This window comes from Meles meles, chromosome 5 (assembly GCF_922984935.1).
Source record: "Meles meles chromosome 5, mMelMel3.1 paternal haplotype, whole genome shotgun sequence".
NCBI lineage: Eukaryota > Metazoa > Chordata > Mammalia > Carnivora > Mustelidae > Meles > Meles meles.
The window spans coordinates 30,039,475-30,065,187 of NC_060070.1; the positions used below are offsets into that span (position 1 = coordinate 30,039,475).

Consider the following 25,713-nt stretch of genomic DNA (forward strand, 5'->3'; position numbering starts at 1 on the left):
TATGTAACTCTCTAAAATTAAATCTGGGGACAAATTATCATTGAAATACACATTTTAATCAAAAAAAGCTGACACTAGAAATTTTGAAAATACTTGGGCATTTAATTTTTAATTTAATCAGATATTAGCAACTTGATTATGCAACTTCTATGAGTTTAAAAAATACAGAGCTTTTTCTTATTTATTTATTTATTTGTTTATTTATTGGGTCATCTGTCATTAAAATGGTTACCTTTTTTTGCTTTAAAGAAATTCTGATAGGATGTTAACATCTAACCCACACCATTACTAAATATTGATATTATCTCTCCTTTTGCTGAGTTACACTGAATTATCGATGCACAAAGGAATTCTCAACTTGGACATAAGTTGAACTTCAAATATCATATAAGTAAACACCATACAGTCTTAAATAACCCTATTGAATATAGTCAATATCCACTCATAGAAGAAGCAAGATCATGACTGCTGCTTCTGGAACTGCCATTTTTCTCATTTAAACTATCCTAAACTGAAAGATTCCAAGTTCCATCCCAGTCCAGCTTTTCCTACATCTGTTGTAGTTCATCACTGAGCCTTTTTCTTCTTTTCTCCAGGCGGTTCAAAAGCGGCCATCCTTGATGACCTAGAAGACTTCAGGAAATGGTCTTCCCCTCGAGCAATGAACATATTGTGCATTCTTATACATATACAAGAGAAAAATGAAAGTCAAAGCTGAAAGTAAAATGGACATAATTTTAATGATTTTTTTTTAATTTTGTGCATTGGATTCAAACAGCAAACTGTGTGCACTCAACTGTTATCACAATGTTGTCAAGAGGTCTGTGTCTTTACCATTTTACACACAATTGTTCATTACAGTATGTTTTCAGCCTCGTGGAAACCCGGGGTGTGGCATGGTAAGCAATGGTGGTAGTGCACCTAGCTTTTATATTATCTAACTTGAAAATATTTCTCTTCTATGATTCCTTTTTTTCTTGATAAAAATAGTTTTCACCAAACGTTGGTGGTGCACACGCACTACCATTCATGCTTGACATCACACCCCTGACAGGAACACATGTTCTTATTTTGTTGATAAAAAGTATTACAAAAATTTCCATACAAAAACTATTTTCATAGAAATCTTGCATTTCCACAAATAAACCTGAACATTTTTTTGAAAAAAACTGCTCAAGAATTTTGTTCATTTAACATTGTGACTGTATTGATAAATGCAGTCCACTTCAAAGTTCTCCACACATACTTTTCTATGGTTGACCAGTCCCCTTTCTCCTTTCACCAAGATCTGCCCAGGCTCCATCAAGTTCGTTTATAACAGGAACGAGGGTTTAGGTTAACATATCTGAATGTTAGAATGAAAGCTTCAGTCTTCCACAGAACCATCGATACTCAGCCCTCTTTACAACTTACGACAAAGATTGCAAAACATCGTCCTTATTAATTCAGAATCTCTGAACCAACTGTTGCTTTTTTATTCTTGGGATGGGGTTGGGGAAAAGGTGTAAAGGGATAGGTAGGGATCTGGTAGAGTTGTATGTTAAATCTCCTGCCTTAGTAAATTTAAGAAAAAACATTATTGCCTTAGTAATTGACATTTCTCTCTTTATCAGTGACACAGACTGTCAAAAGAAAGAAAAAAAGAAAAACACTGATGAATATTTGCTTTATATTCCACTTGCCATGAAATTCAGATTTGTTTCTCATTACATTTTTTTTCACATCCTATAAAAACATATCGTCTATTCAGATGATCATTATACTGAGTAGCTGGGAGCTAGGAACATCACCACCTCTATTACCTGGGTGTCAGAAGACTGTACTGTTTCTTCTAACACTACAGTTTTTGCTGATTCCAAGTATTTTTATGCTTAATGATTTTTTTTTTTTTTTTTTTTTTTTTTTTACCGGTTACCCTTGGGCATTGATATTCCACCTCCTGGCAACAGTTGGATTTCAAAAGGAACCTGTAATTTCTCACTGGACTGCATTTGAAACCAGCCACAAAATGCGCATGTAACATTCACTCAAAAGAAGGGAGGAACCCATGATAAACAGTGTAACCCAGTGTAACTTGGTTGATCCATGATGCTTGTAAATCAAGTCTGATCATTGCAACTGCTAGGATCACAGAGTCTCTAGTTCATAGACACAGCGGCATGAGGTAACTCATTTTATTTTGCACAGGTTGCATATTTCCACAGGAAACATTCTCGCTAAATTGTTTGGAAAAAAAAAAGACGACAGTTTGTGCTTGGGTGTTGGGCCTCCCAGCTTTATGCCATGGTTTCTTTACCTGGCAACCTTCTGTCGTTAAATGTGTGCATGTTGATGACTTCTTCTGTTTTCACAATAACCGGGGCCTGTGGCTTGTGTTTCAGCCGGCGCTGACACTTCAGGGACATTCTCAGCTCTTCCACCATGGCGCTACAGAAGGACCTCTAAGAATAACACAGAGAATGAGATATTACAAAACAGATCAGCTGCAACTGCTCAACAACAATACAAAAATCACTTTCAAGAGACTTGTCAACATAGCAGCCTTGAAGGTTTGAAAACTTTCATTATAAAAGTGATAGCGGTTGTTGCACTTATAACATACAACGGGTGATCATTAAAGTATCTTAGTAAAGTGGGCTAGTTTAAAGAAAATCTCCACCTGATAGTGAAATAAACTGCCAACAAGGAATGCATAGAATATGTCTATGTTGAATAGGATTTTCAGATGTAAAATTGATTAACTTCGTAAAATATAGATCTACCTTAAAATTTAAATACAAACACATATACACAAATCAAGCAGAAATCCATTCTTGATCTTTTAACAGATTAGAAGAAATGTCCTTCTTTTTTAGATCACAACATGACATATGAAAATTTTCTTTAAACATGGATTCTTCATTGTGCATCTCAAAACAGAACAAAAATAGTACTCACACATTTAGACATAAAAACATGGAAAATTTCTGGTATTCAGTATATCTTTGTGGGATTGTGCCTACAAAACTATTGATGATGATTACAAACAAATATGATTTAATCATGAAATGACAAACTGCAGCACATTAAAAGTACATGAACAGGTATTAACTGTTTTTGGTCAACATCAGCTTGATAACCAAAAGCTGGCAAATAATTTATCCCATCAAGAAAAAAATGACCCTATAAATATTATTTTTAATTTCCATTTCATTGGCAATAGATTTGCTAGAAATTCTGTGTATCTGGGGCTCATTATTACACATTCCTCATGATTCCTATTACAGACTCATATATGTGAGACAGAATTTTATTAGTCTTCTTCCCCAACTAATCGAGATACACGTGTGTTAGTTACATATAAATCAGATTCATGAACCAGTTGCATATTGTAGTTGTAATTCAGATGGGCTGAGACTTAGGCTCTTTCTGTGCAAGAACTAAAAATGTGGACAATGACCAAAAATGTGGACAAATATGAAAAATTTACACAATTCCAAAAAGAGATATGAAAACATAATGAAATAAACCTAATCAAATTAGCATGTGTAGACTTATTTTTTGCTTTAGGTGTTGCTGCTTTATCGTTTATCAGTTTAGGCTAATTCCAAATAATATTTAATAACATATATGTGGTTTATTTTTTAATATTTTGCATGCATAATCTTTTGTGACACTCAAACTAATACTTCGAGTTAAAGTAAGCATCTCTGTGACAGAAAACTGATTCAGAGAAAAGGGAAGCCACTTTCTACAGTTCATACCTGAGATGCCAGTAAGATATCCTGATAACCCAGTTTTGTGATTTTTGACCCTGTCTTTGTATCTTCTTGTCCATTCCTGGCCTTATCCTCATTTCTGTTTTATGGGTTCCTGAACAGTTTCCTTAGTGGTCTTCTCAACTCTCTATCTGGAATATTCCTTTCCAAAAGGCTCACAGACACAGAAAAATCTATTTTTAAACCTGTTATTAATAGCATTTCTTTGTTTAAGAAACAAGTAAAATCTAAATCTGCTCCCCCACCCCCATTATGACTTCTCTGATTTAGATTTCCTCCTTCCTCTCCACCCTCCCCATTTCTTTTCTCTATACACACACTCTTTCTCTGCAAGCAAGGTGTTTCTCCTTTGCTTTTCCTTGCTCTAGGAGCCTGCAGAGTTCTTTCATCCTTCATATCAATCCAACTTTACCCCTTTACCTCAGGACTTGTGTCCCTTTTTAACTTATTCAGCAATCACTTTCCAACTGACCAGGCTCATTATTTTCACTCAGTTTGGCTTTGTCCCTTTAGTATTTGGCACTCATTATCATGTTTTTCTATCTGGCCTCAGGGACTTCAATGTATCCCTCTCACTAAATTGTAAAGAGCAGAAATCAAGTTTTCATGGCACTGACTGAACATACGTGTATTCTTTAAACTTTGACTGGATTTTAACTATAGCTACACATGACCCTAATATTTGAATTCTTACTTAACAATCCGTTTAATTCAATTGCTTAAGAAAGTTTTTTCAGAAGCTCGGTAAAATGCATGTATACAAGAGACCTGACTAATCAAGGTAAAACTTTTGGTATTTGTTTAATAATATTAAATTAGTAAAGATATTAATTTATTAGTACTTATAATGGGTGATGATTAAATGCTACACATGAATTCCCCATTAACTTCAGTTACTGCCATGCATTATTTATAATGTGTTAAATTATACAGTTCAGAAGCTCATGAACTATATTTTTATTAAAGGATTTATATGACACCTGACAGCCAGTATATGGACACAGTGTTTCTCATTGCTTAATACCTACTATTAGATGTACTTATTAAGAACATGATGATAATGATGATGAAGATGGTGATGATGACAACACTGTAGAAATGGAAAAATCTGACTCCAAAAGGGGGAAGAATACATAGTCTTGAGGTAACTTAGTCTTGGCTCTCTGTTGAAACATTTAACAGAAGAATTGATTAGATAATATAACAAGGTCAGAACTTGATGCCAATGACACTTTAAAATGTTATAGGATGTGTATAATGTTGAATTGTTTGAAATAAGCCTTCGTTTAAAATGAATAAATTTCCCATATGTTAAATAATTGATCACACCCTCTTCTTGGAAAACTCGATTTATAGATATTTTGAATATTATTAGTTCCAAAAAATAATGGCATAGATATATTAATTAATTTTTTGTCCATACTAAGAGAGTGGCCTACACAACTGATTTCCTTTGGATAAAAAGTCTTATATATATTTGCATCCAATGATGAAATGACTCAATTTTATTTCTAGTAAGTTAAAGAGTAAACTGAACTTAGTACCCTACAATTAACTTCACACTACAAATAAAATCATATGAAGTTCTTTTTAGACAATTTTATATATTACATAACATTTATAATGCTGCATAATATAAAATGTAGGTAAGAAACCTACATCAAAGATCACAATACTTTCATCTTTTATAAATTAAATTATCTTAAATGAATTATATTTACAAATTTAGAAACTCTGGAGATTATAAACATGTAACCCCACCATTACCGTTTAAGCTTTATCTATTCTACAAAGCTATTAGAAAGTGAACATTTTAATCAGACAGCCTTTAATCAACCAAACAATAGCTTTGGTTATTTAATGTCAAATTACTACTTTTATTACATTTTTTTTCTCTGAATGAGCTGAATTTTACCAGTTCTTTTGATATATCACTGTCCATTTACCTAAGAAATAGTTTTATTTTAGGTTACTAATAAAGTCACTGGGAGACCACAGGTTCTCTTTTCACATGTAGAATTATTTCTAATCCTTCACAAAACCATGAAAACCTTAAGACCCAAGCAAGAGTTTAACAACAACATGGGAAATTTAAAGAATTTAATGATATTATAAAATACTGTTCATTTGTGACACCAGGCAAATACATGTTCTTTACTTTTTTTAAGCTTTACAATGCAGATTGCATATTGTAATCTAGGTAAGAATCTAAAGTTGAAACCATAGATATGCTTGTGGATTATAGTTGTTTCTCTGTGCTGTGTGTGGCCAAAAATTACTATGTCTAACTTTTAAATGAAGTTCTAATGTTGTTATTCAAGAGACAATGTCTTTCCTACTTCATATAATAATTGGAATTTTGAAAAAACGTCTCTTTGTTGAACTATGAAATAAGGCTTTGAAAAACCCAAGGACATTTAACAGGAGTCTCCTGACTTGTAATAAAAAAGAAGGAAAAGCAGGAGGGGGTGGAAGGGGGAAGGGAGGAGGAAAAGAGAAGGGAGAGCAGAAGAAAGAATTAAAAAAAAAATGAGAGAGCAACAGAAAGAGAAGAAATGAAGAAGGGAATATAGGAGGGAGGGAGAAAGTCAGGCAAAGGCAAAGGAGGGAGGGGGGTGCGGGGAGGAAGAAAAAGAAACTATGTTGCTTTTTTTTTAAAGTCACTTTTCCTTAAGAATGGAAAACCACAAGTTGTGTCATTAAATAAGGTAAGTTTCTTAGGGTGAAAACAACCACAAAAATGTTTCTCCACATTAATATAACAGACTACAAAAAGAAAAAAGAAAGGCACAAGGATACTAACCATTATTAAAAACCTCTTTTAGTAAGTTTCAAAAGTTTACTAAACAGTGTCTGGATGGTAGGGTGGCACTAACCATATAGAAGATTCCTGAAAATGAAAATTTAAATCTTTGAGCTGTTAGCATGTATAATTGCATTGAAATTAGTAAAACTCATTATCAAATTTACTATATTTAATGAGGCAACCTGTATTTACACATCACTAATTCTAGAAATGATGAAGGTCTGGAAAACTTAAAAAGTATAGATTTGGCTATATTTACATTGTTTTTTTAACAAAGCTGTATTTTTATTTTGAGTATAATAAGACAATAATCCACAGGAAAATATTCTCAAGAATATCATTACTGGTGTATAGAATAATTTATTCTTAATAGCTTAACTTTCTAATTTATAGATGTGTTTATATGATCACATGATGTGACAGCACTTGGCAAAGCACATGACTTTTTAAAAAGTACAAATCTAGGTGTAAATATGTTCCACACTGAACACTGACATAAACTACGTTTTTAAGTTAAGATCTTTATATTTAGCGGTCTCTTTTAAAAAGCAGCAACTGATGAAAAATAACCAATTTGAATTTTTAAACTCTGAAACTCGTCACTTTCATGTTGAATATATGTAGTCATTTATCTCCCAAAGGCAAAATAATCATAAGATATTATGCACTGTGTATTTATATTTTTAAGGAGGAAACTATTTTATATGTCTTGCTATTCTATTCTTTGATAGTATAAAATGAACTAAATGAGACTCCAATATCCATTCAGAATCATTTCTAACCATTTTTGCATACAGTTCCTATTGGAAATCCCACCAAAATATCTTCAAGCTACTTTTATCAGATTGTAGCTCAATATTCTAATATACACTAGCATATATTAACTAAACTCGTTTTGTGTTTGTCCTTTAAATTGTTAACTGAGTATGGATAGCCAGTCCATTCTCAGATATTTTTCTAATTAATTTCTGAAGCCTTAGGCCATTTGACCAAGAATTCCAAGTCACATGTCATAAAGACAAATCGGAACAGTCACTGAGGATCCCTGAATAAAATTATCCCACATTACGTAATAACTAAATCAACTAAATAATAACTAAAATGGCATAAAACTATATAGAACATAATCATGATATTTTGTATAAATATTGCTGAATTAAATGAGGAAAATACTTGTCATTTAATATGATACATTCCTTTTGATTTATACTCTTTTTAAATGACAAGATTTTTAAAATATCAAAGAACTAATGCTATACATCAGAAGCATAAATTGACCTCAGGCTAAATGAATGTAACAGTGAAGCAATGAGAGATGGAAAATGACTAGTTAAGACACTCATGTCAAAAATGTATATAGCAACTTTGATCTTGATACTCAGTTCCAGAGAGGCTCTCATTTTGGGGAAAAAAATGTTATTTAGATTAGCTGTGCGCAGTCAGACGGGACCTTTTACCATCAGGTTTGGCCTGATGATTATTACATCATCACTTTAATTTTACAGCTAGAGAAACTCAAACTCAAGAAGTCAAGTTATCTACCCAAGGTTATGCATATAACTGATATCAGAGCTCAAAGAAGAGTGCTGTCCTCCTGATTAACATTCTATGAATGCTTTTATTATATCAGCCCACCTCCTGAACAGTGACTTGAATTTCAGTGGAGCCTTTTACCTGGACTCTGTTCTTAATCAATGTTAATTTTTGAATAGTAAGTAATAAATCAGACAGAAAAAAATACGGGGCACAAAGAAATACATTTTTTAATGAATAAAATAACAAAGCATCCTATGCTTTAGGTGGGGTTATTTTGCAATGATAAACTTAACAAAAGATGAAAATATTCTCAGAAACCTTGATTCTTACAGAAACGGTTTACTGAATATCTTTATATTGCATTTAGCAAATACAGTGAGTCAGAGAAAAATGAAGCATCATTACACATTTTTATACTTTCCCCTACTTAAACTCGAAAAATCAATGAATAAAATCTGACAAGATTCAACACCACTTTAGTCAATACAGCTATGGAATGCATTTTAAGCAAAAGCAATGTTAATCATCACTTTCTTGCTAGCAGTCATAATGATACAATTTTCAACAAAACATATAACATCCAAATATCTAATGTTGAATTCCAGGAAACTCTCTCTTTTTAAGATCCAGCAGTTAAAATGCATCAGCTTTGTGAATAATAAGTATATTATAGCAATAGCTACTTATTACACACCAGACATATGCAAAAGACTCAATGTATGTTAACTATCTTAATTTTAAAACACTTTCCTTTATGGTGTATTCAAAACCCATTTATTTGTTTATTTTAAGAGATGTATAGAAAGGTTAAGTCATTTTATCCAAAGTTGACCAAAGTTGAGAAAGGAGCCCCCAATTTTTTTTTTAATTCTAAAACTCATGCATAATTGTCTGGGAAAGTGAAATAACTAGACAGTGCTTAAGATCAAAGCTCACAATCTGTTTATCTAATTCAAACTCTCACTCTACATATTGCATTGATGCAACTTCAGGAAGAAAAATAATCAGGAAAAATAGTTAAATATTCTACATCCATTCTGTGCAATATGATATAGCTTAAAAAGTGTGAGAGTAGACATCTCTGACTTTGGGAAACACTTGACCCTTGAGACATTTATCCTAATGTGCACAATATGGATAATGATATTTGCATCGTTCTCAGGGTAACTTTGTATTCAAATGAGATAGTACTCTTTAGAAACTCTTAAGTCATTTATAAAAATAAGGTCGTAAAATTATTATTCATTTAGCTACAATCTTAATTTTAAAACATCATTTATGCACATAAATAGAGACTGGCATAATCACAAACTAATGACTTAAAAATCCTTTAGATGATTTGGAACTAGATTAGTGAATAACATAAAGATTGGCATCTCACTTTTAAGTATGATTTGATATTTATATTTAAAAACATTTTAAAAACCATCCAGGTAATCCTTATATAGGTCATTGGTAGAAATTAAGAGACGCTTTGCTCTCAGACAAAGGCAGTAACATAAAAACAATACAAAATGGACTATTTGTCTAAAGTCTATTTTCAACTTTTAATTTCTGAATAGCAACATTCTTGGTGGCTAAATTTTATTATACTGAAAATAGAACTTCTAACTTCTAAAAAGTTAAATGCAGTTAACTTTCCAAAGCACAGCTGTTCTGTGGTTTGTTGATAGGCATTACTTGCAAAAGGTAAATATGAAATAAAATCTTTACTGATGATTTATAACCGTGTTTGCCTTCCTATGCCTTGTCCAATAAATGGTCTCTTTTAAAAAGCATTGCTCCTGATAAAACAAATTCTTTAGCATTCTGAAAGTGACAACCTGTTTTCATTCTTCTGGTTCCATGAAATACAGATCCAACAAGCTTTGAAAAGTGTTTTCCTTGTAAGTATCTTTCGCCCAGGATCCCTAGTCTTACAGCATTAAACTAACCCACTCTGACTTTTTCTTTGTTTTTCCTCCAAATTGTTCTGTTTTCATTTGCTGGTCCTTCTAGTATGAGTTACAGCTTCTTTCTATATTTGTTATTCAACTATAGACTGAAGAATATTCTATGTGCCCTTCAAATTTTTTTTTTTTAAATTTTCAGCATCTGGAAAAACATCATTATTTAGAGATTATTTGGAATATGACATACCAGCGTTCTGTAATACAAATAACAACATTGACTAAAATGTACTACATTCTGGCAAACAACAATACCAAGTAGTTCTTAAAATGTCTTCAATCATCTTAAAGGAAAGTTCAAATCAATACAAATTCAATATCTGAGCAATAAATTTTCTATTTTTCTAATTCTCAGACATTTTGACTAAATATTGTTAAAACCTAAGTAATAAGAAAGAATATGTTTGCTGCTAAGTCTGTGTCAGGAAACTCAGAGATTCTTGTTCAAACTGTTCAATAAAAACCATTTTTACAAGCAAATCCATTTTAAATTGCAGGGAAAGAAAATATTTCTGTATATAAATCGACAAAAAATTAAACTGTGTAAGTTACATTATTATTCTTTCTGGAAATCAGAAGTCAGAAATAAGTACATCTTTAAAAAGAGGACATGTTAAAATATTTAAGAAATGGTGAATGATTTTAAACATGAATTGAACCATAATTCTGTCATAAAATAGTTTAGTTAAAATTAAAATAATTACTATCACTTCGAATTACAAAACCAATATATTATCATACATATGATCATAGAAAATAAAACTTTGTATCTTAAGTAGCTTTCTTCAGTTTAAGTAGACTTAGCGGGGGAAGGGGGTCGTGGCAGGGGAGAATAGGACCTTTCAAGCAAATCCACGTGACCTGAAATTCACTGACAATTGTCTCAGACGTATAATAGTTTCTTGGATTGTTGCTGAATGAAACTTAAATACTAATATTTTTTAAATCAGGGAACAGGAAAGCAAGAAGAAAATCAATTAGAAAATGTATGTATTGATTAGTTACTTTTTCAGACACATTCAGAAAGGAAAAACATTTTGAGGATCTTTCCAAATGGTCAAGTTATATTTTGGAAAAATCAGAAAAATAAATACCTACTTATTTTAAAAGTTCAAATAAATGAAAGGCAACGTATCTTTGATGTATTAATATTTGCATCAAATAAAAACCATGAAGTATTATCAAAATTGTAATACACCATCTTGTGGTTATCTGAAAGGAATGCAATTTATGGTTTTTGAAGTTTTAGGGACCATCTAATTCAGCATTTTCTTCTGCTTTCAGTTTTAACCTTTCTTCATTTAAAAATGATACTTTCTTACACTACTCCTAATTATCAAAAATATAAAAAAGTTATAGTCATCAAGATCTATTTGTTCCCCTAACATTTTACAAAATGCATGTAATTCATTAGTCATAAATTTTATCCATAAGGTTCATATTCAACTAGAACTGTGTGTATCTGGCAGCCTATTTAGATAAAGATGGGAAATTTCATTTTTTTTCTAAATCCTGTAACAGTATAGCCTAAAGAAAGAAGGAAGAGAATAGAGAAAGAGAACGGAAGAGAGATAGCAAAGTATATTCGGGCCAGGATTATGAATAATGTATCATTGCTTACGTTCAATGTGCAAAGTATAATTCCTTGCATGTTCAGTTCTCAATAAATAATTATTGAGTAAATGAATGATCACAAATATTTACCCCACTTTTAAAATTTAACAAATGTAATTAAAGTCACAATTGTAAGTATAAATAAACTGTGAATTTTATATGTCCTCATGCATATCCTGTGATAAATCTAGGAATATTTTATGGTTAATTTTAATAAATTAAGTAATGTGTTAAACAAACTATAGAGTTCAACTAAATAAAGTGTTTTCCTTAAGAAAAATAAAAAAGAATTGAGTCTGGGGCGCCTGGGTGGCTGAGTGGGTTAAAGCCTCTGCTTTCGGCTCAGGTCATGATCCCAGAGTCCTGGGATCAAGCCCCACATCGCATCTGGCTCTCTGCTCAGCAGGGAGCCTGCTTCCTCCTCTCTCTCTGCCTGCTTCTCTGCCTACTTGTGATCTCTGTCTGTCAAATAAATAAATAAAATCTTTAAAAAAAATGAATTGAGTCCAAGAACTGGACTTACCACAATAAATAAAAATGGGTCACTTCTAATAAATCCATAAGTATTTATTTTATAAACACAGTTCATTTGAACTATATAGAAACATAGTTCTTTTTTATTCTTTATGATATACTTTTCTAAATCGTTTCCTGGCATCAACTTCATTATTAATCTGAATAGATAGAAGTAAATATATAAATAAGTAAATAGATGATAGAGATAGATCATCCCTTTGGGACCTTGGAGATACAAACCAACAACACTATGCGTCTTTGTCCTAAAGGAACTGAGAGTCTCATACGGAGAGAGGCACCCACACAGAGAAACCAATATGAATAAAATAGTGTGCTAAGGGAGAATAGAGATATGCATAGACTTCACAGAGAAAAGGTATCTAGACTTAATAATTTATGTGGTTTAAAAGGGACAAAATGCCTTCCTAACTTTCTCAAAGGGGTAAGAAATGTTTGTGGAATGATGATGGTACCTGAAATCACCTAAGTTAAAAAAAAAAAAAGTAAGATGCACATCATGGTTTTTTCCACTGGAATAGGAAATGAAAACCCAACACCACCTTCTGGAATTAGCTGTGTCCTATACTCACAGCCATTACATCTATTGATTAAGGAAAGCTTTCTGGGCAAGTTGATACCTAGTCTTGAATGACACCAGTCTAAAATGACTAGTGGGAGTTTGCCAGACAGAAAAATGGTCAAGATTTGTTTAAGTCAAGTGGAAGAAGATTTGAAAAAGCCAAAAGACCTTGGAAAATTGGAAGTAATTTAGTTTGACTAGAATAAAGGTACAAATTGGGGAAAAACAAAAAATTGAACTATAATGGTAGACAGGGACATCCTAACATGCCTCATCTGCTAAGCTGGGGAATTTGGATTTCATTATGAAACTATGTGGAGACAGAGTGTGAAAGCATTGGAGAATGTGACTAATAATCCTCACGTAATATCAACACAGTTGTTTATTTGCTTCATCTGCTTCAGTCAAGAAAGACACATTAATTTCCTTTTCCTAATTGTTTTAGGTCATGCAGGTCCATAAAAATTCAAGAAAGCTCAATTTCAACCAAACTAGGTTTTTATAGTAAGTATGCAGAAGGTTATTTTAGAGAATTAAATCTCTACATTCTTTGTTTTTGGGTTGTTTTATTTTGTTTTTAGCAGAAAGCTTATAGACTAATTGTGCATAAAGACACAGCCTAGGTAAATCATATGACTAGGGCACAAAGTGACAAGGGCAATAGGATACCACATGTATCAAGAGAGTAATTCATTGGTTTTAACACTGAGCTCTAACTGAAAGAAAATGATTGTATATGGAGATTAGAGGTTCCAATTAGAAAACCCAAATTCCTTCTGTAATTTTTGGACTAATTTTAAGTATTAAATAACCAAATGACACAAATATTGCCAAATTATAGTAAAAATGGAAATTGATGAGTTAATGTTACTTTGTCTTTGATTCGTTCTTTGAATTTGATTTCAAAACTGATTTTGACACTACAGAAAGGATCATAACATAAAAAACATATCTCCCTGATAAGAGGAATTTGAGAGGCAGAGTGGGGGGTTTGAGGGGTAGGGAAGGAAAAAATGAAACAAGATGGGATTGGGAGGGGGACAAATCATAAAAGACTATTAATCTTACAAAACAAACTGATGGTTACTGGGGGGAGGGGGTGTGGAGAAGGTGGTTGGGTTATGGACATTGGGGAGGGTATGTGATATGGTGAGTGCTGTGAAGTGTGTAACCTGATGATTCATAGACTGTACCCCAAGGCAAATAATAGTTTATATGTTGATTTAAAAAAATATTGAGACTTATTCGTTGATCACACCAGTGCAACAAATATTTGATTTAGCCCAAGTCATCAGATACAACCATCTTGAATGTTGTGGGGAAATAAATCATATGATTTTCTAAATTCTTCAAACTTTTGAGTTGGTAATTTTATTCAAGGGCAAAAAGAGACCTTCAAACTACTCATTTATAAAAATATTATTTCTAAGTGTTAAATACTATAGTCAAGGAAAAATATACAAATATTGTATCCAAAATTTTGATTCCAGAAAGGAGAAGTAATTGCAACTAAATTACCAAATGCAGAGGAAAATGTTTTTGTTTTTCAAAAATAGTTTTAATGTTGTCCGTGTTCAAAGAATATTAGCAAAATATATTTACATTATATTAATATATGATATTATCTTTAATTTCATATGTTTTCTCTTCATATTTACCAGTAACAGTTCATAAACCTCTTAAATATGAAAGAGAATATAATCTCACTGTGACACAGGGTCTAAAGGTTAAACCCTAAAAAACTTTTTTTTATTAAAAAAAAACAAAAGAGATGTTTATATAAAAAAAAATGAGGTGCTAGAAGATTTAAAAATGGCAAAGCAGTATTTCATGTTCAGAGCTATCAATTTACATACAAAAAGTTCCATGTACCATCTGAGAGCTTTTTCTATAAATATTCCTTATATTTATAGAACGGAAGAAATTATAGCACTAGAAATATATAATTTGAATGAGATTCACAAATTTTTCAAGAACGGAACATAAAGACATTTGTACAAAAGACTAAGTATATTAAAATCTCGAGAAAAAAATGTCATAGTCTCAGTATATTTGAGGTTTATAAATATTCTTCTAAAGATTCTGGTGCCAAGGAATAAAGGACTTACTAAATGGCAAGAAAGGAACGACAGTATTTCCACACATTCACTAATTTAGAAAATTAACTGTAATTTCCACCATGCAAGTTACAATTCTTTTTTCAATTAGAAAATTATTGGACTAAAAATCTTCAAATAAAAATCTCATCTACCCTCCAACTTGAAACCTTCTTCCAGATTGTACCTTAAAACATGTTTTATCTATAGAGAAGTATTCTTTCCTTCATGTTACAATTTTCGATTTTTGCTTCCTTCATTAATTGCATTTCCCCATTGAACTAACTGCAATGAACTTCAAGCAGCAGAAGTTTCTCTTTTTCTCTATTTCTTTTTCAAGAAATAGTCACTTGTTCTGAAGCTGGCTTTAATTTAATCATATTCTTTTAAAATAAAAATCACAAGGGTGTTCCTGATTCTTTCTGGGAACCTTCGTTAGCTAACGATTGGCAGAAGACAATTAGCGGTCACCGTTCTAAGCATCACCCTTGCTTGGAAAGATCAAAAAGAGTTTGTTTTATTATAACAACAACTGCTTTAAATCGTAAAAAAGTGACATTTACCTTTTCCAATTGAGCGTTTTTTTTGGATTTGTATAAAAACTCTCCCACCGCCACAAAAACTGAGAGCACCAAGCCGGCTGCCAGAACAATGAAGATGCCACCAATATTTTGAACCCCCAGGGCACTGGCCTCCTTGCTCTCCTCCTCAGGACAGCCATTGCCTCTCCACCACTTCTCCTTCATCATGTGCAGCTTGCCTTCCTCTTGCAGCTGAAGAATTGCTATGGTGATTTTGTCTCTATATGGAGAACCTAAGAAAAGAGAGGGTATGTTAACTCTTTCAAGGAACCCAGAGTTTTATAATTAAAGGTTAACATGATGAGAAGAGGACAGAGCTTTGTTCAAACACTCCAGAGCATGCAATTATTTATTTTCGGTAGAGAAAAACAACTGACCAAGGATAGAAATTTACTTTTTTTTTAATATTTTTTATTTATTTATTTGACAGAGAGAGAGATCACAAGTAGGCAGAGAGGCAGGCAGAGAGAGAGGGGAAGCAGGCTCCCCGCTGAGCAGAGAGCCTGATGTGGGGCTTGATCCCAGGACCCTGGGATCATGACCTGAGCCAAAGGCAGAGGTTTAACCCACTGAGCCACCCAGGCGCCCCAAGGATAGGAATTTAATGAAAGAAGTAATTAACAACACAAAGTAATGCCTTTCTGATTTTGAAGGATAAAAATCATCTCCTTTTAAAAGGCAGGAAATTCAGAGCACTGGAAATTAAGTAAAACCAAAGTAGAAACCTAACAAAGAAATTGATAAAGTGCAAGTATATTTAGCTAATATATAGGAATCACTCCACACTGAAACAGAGTATTGATAAACCAGAAATCTCTCTTTTCAGGAATGTTGTGGGAAAAGTTGTGTTTCCCAGGATCAACAGGCTAATACTTTGGGAGTGATAGGTACTCACTCCTATTTTTTCTTTAATCTGAATAACAGAAATAACGGTCTTCTACAGACTTGGATCCTTCAAAAATCATCATGGTAATACACTGTCAGTTTTTTTTTTTGTAGCTTATTTATTATTTTATGTTTTTTGGGGGAAATGTTCTCTCCAATGGAGGTAACAGTATCAATGAAATTTATTATTTATGTTGATGGGGGCAGATATTCATCTGTATTAGCTGTTATATGATAAGTAATAACTTTTCTAATTAGTTGCCCAAAAGCATAGAATAAGACTCAACGACAAGCATCTTTCAACACCTATCCCAAGGGACTAGTGTTACCTTTTTTTCCCACCCAGAAATAGCCGTATCTAAAGTTTCATCTTCTTTCCTAAAACGCTATACTGCACATTCCATTTTTCTGCATCTCCTCATTCATAAGTTCTTCTGTTTGCAGAAAAATACTAATTTTCAAATTTTGCAACTTTGGTCAAAATGCAGAACAGTAGATTTCAGCCACTTGTGGGCATTCCTAAGTACGCTGACACGACAGATCGTTCTGGTACATACCTGGTGTAAGAGTGTCAGGAAAAAGTAAGTAAAACGTGTACACACATACGGGTGTGTACCTCTGTATGTATGGAGAAGCCACCCAGTTACATCCCACTGTTGCAAGTGTTGCAAAGTAACCGGAACCTCAAGTAATTTAAATTCAGTAACAAGTAGAATCCAGAACCAAATATTAACTAATAACAAACATCAACAATAATAACAATATAATAATAATTCAACAAATCATTAGAACAGGAAAATCACACTTCAGGGTTTGTGTGCGTGCACGCACATGTGTTTAAACAGATATTTGTATCAGAAGTCCATTTTCTACCAAAAAACTGTGCTGATCCAATATTGTATTAAGTAAACTGTTGTTCTCACCAGTATTAAAGGTTAGGATAATTTCTGTACATGTAAAATTATTGCTTTTTTTGAAAAATATATTTAACATGTTCATTTTTAATCCATTTCCTGCCTTTACAAAATGTCACAATTAAAAAAGAAAACTAGTAAAGCTTTTGCAAAAAAATTCACAGAACATTGTCATTCAAGGCAGCAGTAACTTTTGATAATGCATAAAATCATATATGCAAAAATCTGAAACTCTCAGAAATATTACCATCACATAGTGCCACAGTTATAGGAAAAGAAAATATTTTTTATCTGTGGAATACAATTTTAGCTGTGTACACTGCATGGTTAAGATCAATATTGCCTGCAATTTTTTTTTTTTTTTACTTAAATATACCTACTGGGACCTATACTAAAACTTTATCTTTGTTAAGAGTGATTAAAAACTTCATCAAGAAACTTTTCTGCCTCATAAAGGACACCACTGTATATTTTGTTTTAACTTGTTTAATATAACAAGACCAATATAGCATCATTCTCTTAGAAAGAATAGTCACGCTAAAAGCAGAAAGACAAGGGGAATCATAGAAACTAAGTAATTTGATGAAAAAGTTGGAGGGATGGTCTACCTAATCCAGGGATAGCTGTTTCTTAACATAATCCTTAATCTTACTCAGAAGAAATGTGTAGGTATATGGCTTCTCTACATTTTTCCAGTTTTCCTTAAAAGAACCATTATCCATTCCTATATTTAGAACTCAACATTTTATTTCCATTATACAACTAATTCCTCATGATAATAGAAGAATTTCTGCTTTTTGGCTTCTTTGCTGTACTCTCTTCCATATGCTACTCAGGTGAAAATATTAAATTTAAAATCAATTTAAAACTTTTAAAATCAGTTTAAGAGACTTCAGGTCTCTTGCTCAGTCTACCTTCTAACTTGTTCACTAACTGGACACTCAGTCTAGGTCATCTAGTATTTTATTATTACTATTATTTACCTTTTAGGATGTGACTTATTTTCTTATGTACATTATAAACTCTGGAATAGATGATGTTTATCCATGTGTATCTATCATTTATCTCTAACATCTATCATCTTGATATTTTTTTACATGATTCTCATTTCTGAATATTTTTTTCACATAATAGGCTCTCAACAAACGTTTCATGTTATGAGGAGCGTATCTGACTGAGGCATTCTTACCATGATGGAAGAGTAACAACCTAGTCCTTTTGGTTTGTCGGATGTGTATTTCAAAACCATAAATTAAGGCCATCTGTTGGGCTATCCAGTTTTCATTAATTCACTTCATCTAACCTAACACCAGTTTCAAGGTCACTCTTACTTTGAATTACCATTCTGATTAACCATGCATATTCTCTGCAAAATAAATATTTGATCGAGGGAAAAAAATCCCCTTTAAGCAGAATTGCAGTTCATCAAATACATCTTTTAATTGGAAATACAGCAGCTGAAGCAAATTTTGTGCTGATAGTACTTGTGAAAATGGCCACATGTGACAAATATAAAATGTGGCTTCTCTTTTAGAAGTACAATTGTAAGCAAAATTAGGGGTGATAGTGACTTGAAAAGTAGACTTCAAATATGGAAAATTCTTGATACAGCTAAGTAATATTTTATTTCAGCTAAGTATTACTTTGGGTCAGCTTATTTCTCAACCTGAACAATACTGAAAAAATATTATTTTATTACCAACCCACCATTACCATTAAACTGCATTAGGATGTTTATTCTAATATCTTCAAATACAATATTCTCCCCTACATTCTTAAAATAAGAAACAGACAAACAGAAGCAACCCACTTTTCAACAAATGATAGATACACCTTGATTTTTTGCATGGCTGAGCTTCCTAATTCTAGCACTTAACAGGAAGCATAAAAATTTCCCATTACTAGCAAACCTCCCCAAAGTTGTTTTCCAATATAAATATAGTAGTGTGTGTATGGAATTTGGTTTAAATCAAAGCTACAAAATTAATATGCCTCATTTTGAGGTTTTAGCAAGATAAAATAATATAGGAAATAGTTGATGACAGTAAATCTTTGCCATGTTTTACTTGTCATTTTGTCATTGATTTAGTTTAAGTAATTATTTTTGTTAAAGAAACAGCAATTCAACGCCAAATTATTACTTCTTTGGTACATCATTTGATAATTCTGGGAAAACATTTCTATAAAGATACTAGTTGAAATCCAACATGGGCTGAAATTTCATCTCATTGAAAAATCTCAAGGACACGTTGAGAGCAAAGAACAAAAATATCTTTCGTCCTCCTTGTGACATGAATAGCCATGCGCTTAGCTCCAATGAGGTGAACAGCCACTAGCTAGATAGATACAGCTTGTGTTTTGCCCAGACCCCAACGCAGCTTCAATCCATATGCTGGCAAGCGAGGAACCCTGAGAGCACTGAGCAGCAATGAGAGAAGCTGCCTCTGAGGAAGGTGTGTATTTTTGCAAGAGGACTCTAAGATTGATTGGAGAACTACTGAGGAAATTGTAAATATGTCTATTATAACACGTACTCTTGTACCTAAAAGTCAATCCTCAAATGCTTAAGGGACAGACAGATAGCCACAAATGAATGAAGAAGCACTTTAGACAAAAATATCTGAAAAATTATAACATCCACAGTGGATAACCTTCAGTTCCACTTTAAAAATTTCAACACAGGGCTACCAGATATTTTATTTCATTTTTTGTGAGAACACATGAACCATGTTGCCTAAAATTCTCTACATTAAAATATTGGCAAATAAATCATTTTTTGAAAAAATCTTGCAGGATATGCCAAATACCTCGTAGAGCTGAATTTAGCCTTTTGATTTTCACTATGCAATCTCCAATTATTGGTTCCTTTATATTCTTGCTCACAATGAGATTTTCTTTGCATATTTAAAAATGTAGTCCTGGGGCACCTGGGTGGCTCAGTGGGTTAAAGCCTCTGCCTTCGGCTCAGGTCATGATCTCAGGGTCCTGGGATCGAGCCCCGCATCGGGCTCTCTGCTCCATGGGGAGCCTGCTTCCACCTCTCTCTCTGCCTACCTCTCTGCCTGCTTGTGATCTCTGTCTGTCAAATAAACAAATAAATAAATCTTTTAAAAATAATAAAATAAAAATGTAGTCCATACTGACAGAACAGGACTATTATGTTAAAAAAAATTTTTTTTTTACAAGTTGCCAAAAACCCATAAGTTAGGGCAACAGAGAAGTTTACAAATTCTTATGCAGTCCTTGCATTTAATCACCAGTCATCAGTTTCCTTTGGTCAGTGCTTTAATAAGTAAAAGACTGGTTAGCCCAAAAGATTTGAGGGTGTCTGCTGGAAGCCTCAACTTCCATTCTTAAATTATTGTGCTGCTGGCAATGTTAAATTTTACAAAATGGCTCCCTGCTTCCTATGCTGAGATGAGTGCAAGGTTGCCATAAATGCACAATAAATTTCAGGTGCTTTTAGAGCTGTATCTCTTTTTACCATTCTTTCCATGATAAAATCTTCCAATAAAGAAAGAACCAAATCACACTCTCTTAGAGCTTTTGCCTCAGTAGAATTTGGGTTTTATTGCCTCAAAGGACACTTTCCCTCCCATATTTGTTTTTAAGAAGTCCTAGGACAAATTTTACATTTACATTTCAGATTTAATTTTATATTGCTGTATCTGCAGATTTATGTTTTTATTGAATCAATAATGTTCTTATACAGTATCACAGCATCATTGTTCATTTTCTCTTAGAACTTGTTTCTGTTTGTAACTAAAAAATAACTTCTGTGATTGTTTAATACCCATTGACCCTAACAAGCTATAACTTTCTTTTTTCTTAAGATTTTATTTATTTATTCGACAGAGAGAGATCACAAGTAGGCAGAGAGGCAGGCAGAGAGAGAGGAGGAAGCAGGCTCCCCGCTGAACAGAGAGCCCGATGCGGGGCCCGATCCCAGGACCCTAAGATCATGACCTGAGCCGAAGGCAGAGGCTTAACCCACTGAGTCACCCAGGTGCCCCCAACCTATAAATTTCATAAGGACAGGTATAACACCTGACAGAGTAAGAACACCATATTTGTTAAGTAAACACATGCATAAATGAAGGAATGTATTAATTACTAAATAATTGGTCATTTATGTTTGCAATGTTATCTTTAGTATTTCTTATGAATCCAAACTATGTTTAGATCTTTAATCTATATGTGATAATTATATTATATTTATTTCAAATGAAGCATTTAATATATGTAGCAGCTAAACACTTTCATGGGACCCATTTCACACTTCCTGTTAGATAATAGCTAAATTGGTTACTGTCTCCCTCTTTGCATTTTCTTTTGAAGATCTCCCATCAAAAGTCTTCAGTTTGATAGGACTATAAGAAGTCCATTAATGAGAATCACAGAAATAGAAGAGTAATCTTATCTTGAAATCTAATTACCAACATTTTAATCACAGAATAGTAAGTGACAGATAAAAGTGATCCATTCTCCATGATACCTTGCAATCTTTCCACACTGGAAATCTAGGAACATCATTTCCTTTTTTAAAATTTTTCAGTGGTTCAGTGGTATAGCTCTTTCAGAGCTATAGAATAAAATATCCACTCCTAAATGTGTCATGCAACCCGCTTCTTCAATCTATCACAGGCTTCCTCTCTGATTTTACCTCTTCTACTTATAGCTAAACTGCAATACACACTAGTTGTACCTCCCATTGCCTGGAGAGCCCCGTTTTCACACTTCCTCCAATTTTCTGGCTGAACTTCCCCTAATTCAGATAAACGTCTGCTCACTCTTCCCTATATTTGCACACTTTTTCTTGAGTACCATAGATATACACAGGATCCCTCTTTGGTGCCATAACACATTGCAAATATTCTAAAACAACATTTGGTGCATCATATTCTAATGTTTTTCCATACTTCTTTCCTTTCTAGATGATGATATGAATGCCCTGGGGGCAAGGACCATGTCAGAATCATGTGTTTTTGTTGTTGTTGTTGTTTGTTTGTTTGTTGTTTCTTTACTATATGACCCTCATAAATACCACGTAGCACGGGTGCTAGATTCCAGGCATAAAATGATGGACAATGCCCACATGAGTCCTATCCTTGAGTTTTCACTGCAACAAAAACAACAACAAAAAACCACACACACATTGGATATATAGAGAATAGAGGGTATAAAAGTACGATACAAATTACTTAAAAACCACAGATACATCCTTAGTAATTCTCTGTGGTACATGTTTTCTGATACAAATACTATAAATATAATATGGTTAATCCTTATTTCACCCCAATTGTGTAGACGTGATTCTTCCATTTATAGATAAGGATGCTGAGTCTTAGAGAGACTCAGTAACTTCAACCAAGACACCAGCAACACTCAGGTGAAATGAGGATTTGTACATAAGTCATCTGACTAAAAGTGCACACATTCTATATAGCATGCAAAGAAAACGCCTTTCACATGAGAGCCAGCAGATGCAAGGCAGTCATCTTTGGAATTTAATATTTACACATTTCACCTCCGTGCTTTGACTTTGATCTTACTTAGTCCTATTAACCAAAGGATAACAATCTGGCATAGTCAGTCTGGTTAACTAACCCATACTAGAGTTTGAACCCATGACCTTGGACTAATCAGAATAAGACGCCAACTAAATGAATGAAATGATCTTGCACATAAAACCTATCAGAACTAACTCTGGTTTCATAAAAATTATCCACTTATTGGTTGGGCACCATTTGGTCAGCATTTACAATATTAATGAGGATGGCTCACACTGGTGCTTATAAATCATCAAATTCCCCCTGGAAGCCTCCTAGATTCTAGCACGTGGGGTCTGTTGAGGATGTCTGTGGAGCAGGCATAGTTTACTGAGACTCTCACCTGTTTTCAGTGACATGAAATCTAGACTTTAACAATATGCCAGGTGATATACAACTTATACAAGTAAAATTTGACTTTTTTTTGTTTAATTCGTGATCTGAAAATTATTAGATCTTGATTTAGCCTTGCAAAATCACTTCACCAACATTAAAATTATGCTGCTTATGCAATGAAAAAATAGAATGCATTTTAATGGAAGGTTTGACCTGCAGAAAGATGAATAATTTGCATCAATTTTTGTGCATTATGTTCAACTAATGAAGACAAATGTATTCATTCATTTCAGTAAAGCTGAAGAACTGAAGGCCAGCTATTTTATGCATCTATAATGATGAATATTACAGTACTTATTATGTGATGAATTGGGAATTCTAGAAATGGATGGTGAGCAAAACAGGGAAAAAACATGCTTCTCATACTGATTTCTATTTTTATAAACATTGGCATTTGCCTTAAACAAACAACATGCCTCCCCTAGTACCAATTCTATATCTCTCACTTCATCAAAGAATAAGAAATAAAGAAGCAGTGAGATATCATGGATTTAACATTAGAAGAGGGAAGTGAAGAAAGAAATTTCACATTGTTCACATGTCAAGGTAGTCTACTTCTACCATAAAGAGTTCAATAATACAACCTATCACAACATTTTTTACTTTAGGCTAATTATGTATAAGAACATTATAAGGAGATTAATGTTACTTGAGAATCATTCATAGGACTACTACTATTTTGTATTCATTAACATAAAATGTTATAGAACAGTTTATAAAGGTAACTTAAAAATCCTATTATGAAATAAGAATATATCCTAACATTTATAATTAAATAAGTAAATACAACAGAAATAAAATATATATAATAATTTTGTGTGTGATAAAATTATCTTTAGGGGTGCCTGGGTGGCTCAGTCATTAAGCATCTGATTCTAGTTTTGACCTAGGTCATGATCTCATAGGTTGTGGGATCAAGTCCTGCATTGGGCTCCCTGCTCAGCAGGGAGTTTGCAGAAAGATTCTCTCCTTTTGCCCCTCTCTACTCTCTTTCTCCTTCAAAAATAAATAAATAAATCTTTTAAAAAATTATTTTTAAGTCTTACCTTAGTATCAAAAATCACTATAAATATATCCACTTTACATTAATCTCTACTTCATTTTTATATTTCTGCTTTATATTCTTCATGTATTACATATGTCAGTAGGTTGTATAATTATGATTTAACTAAGTTAATTTGCATTTCATTTACAGAAATAACTATACTGACTGCATGAAAATTACTATTGATTTAACCCAACAAGTAAAATGGGAACAAATGATATTATAGAATATTTTTAGCATCAACAGTATGCATAGAAAATGAACACAATCCCTCTATCCCCCTGTCAGCTGACACATATTTCATATGTTATTAAAGTGATGAGGAACTAGCGAATGAAGCATGCCACTAGCTTGTTGTTAAAAATAGAAATAGTTTTAATGACACCCTTCAGTCACTTTACAATATTTCTACCAAATTGAACATAGCAAAGTAAAATAACCCCAACTGGCATAATGGATTTTTTCTAGACTTGCTTTTCTACCAGCTCATGGACCACTGAGTCAGCCTAGTCCTCAAAGTGCAATGTGCACTCACCATTCGAAAGAGAGAAGCCAAGAAGGCTTTTAGTCTGGGCAGTAAGAAGGGAGGTAATGCAATAGAAAATGCCATTAAGCAGAAATGCTCCCTTTTCAGATAAATAGATTATTACCTATGGTGAATTAAAAGGCAAGAGACTGCAACTGCTCACACATTTTAAATATTCCCTAATGAAAACGGCAGTGATTTGCTTTTATGCTTTACCTCATCTAGGGTTCTTTTTTCTTTTTTTCAAATTCTTTTAAATGAAATAGGAAGTTCCGTTAAGAGTAAGAACACCTACAGCTTCAAAAATCTACGATACAGTACATATCACATTGAAATAACACTGCTGCAGTCAGGAAAACGGAAAGGGATATAATGTCACCCCAAGCTTAATTAAGCCAGCTTATGCTTATTTAGCATTTATCTTCACATCATTGTTGATTGCTCCACTAAAGTTATTTTTGTGTAAACAGAGCTTCTTTAATTAAATAGCTTATATTGGAGTCATTCAGCGATTTCACAACACGCTTTGGGCAGTTCTCATCATACTCAGAATGATGAATGGTGATGGCAGGCCCCTAGATGAGTCATGCTGGAGGAGGCCTAGAAGGCTAACAAGAAACTACATGGGCTTTTGGGGGGTTAAGGAAAATACACACAATTTTTTACATATTTCTGATTTCCCACTCCAAAAAAGACAAAGTATTTTCCATTTTAATCTTCTCCACTTAACCACATGTGCCTCCATGACAATATCTGACAATCTGAACAATAAAAGCAAAAGGATTTTTCTCTTTAATCACATTTACAGTATTAGTAAAGATGAAATTTTCACTATGGACTATGGCTCCTGCAGGATACAAACTCAAAATCTTGGGGAATTTCTGGTACTGATCTGAATTCACAGAACTTGAGCCCATAGTCCTCTGCTGTGAATATATTTATCTCATTAACTCTTACTGCAA

At 33.1% G+C, this 25,713-nt stretch overlaps 1 protein-coding gene across 3 annotated transcripts in view; it reads right to left on the minus strand.

The window, feature by feature from the left end:
- Window positions 1-721: 721 nt before the first annotated feature.
- The window catches only part of GRIK2 (glutamate ionotropic receptor kainate type subunit 2), a 657,055-nt gene continuing 632,063 nt past the window's right edge, over window positions 722-25,713 (minus strand). Inside the window, exons 16-18 of one of the 3 annotated variants that reach the window (XM_046006542.1) lie at window positions 15,419-15,669; window positions 6,562-6,648; window positions 2,358-2,441 (exon numbers count right to left, since the gene is read on the minus strand). In XM_046006542.1, coding sequence (XP_045862498.1) covers window positions 6,601-6,648; window positions 15,419-15,669 — 299 coding nt within the window. In that variant the 3' untranslated portion in view covers window positions 2,358-2,441; window positions 6,562-6,600. Of the gene's footprint in view, window positions 2,442-6,561; window positions 6,649-10,130; window positions 10,195-15,418; window positions 15,670-25,713 lie in introns of those variants that run through there. The other 2 variants (XM_046006541.1, XM_046006543.1) reach the window with 2 other exon arrangements.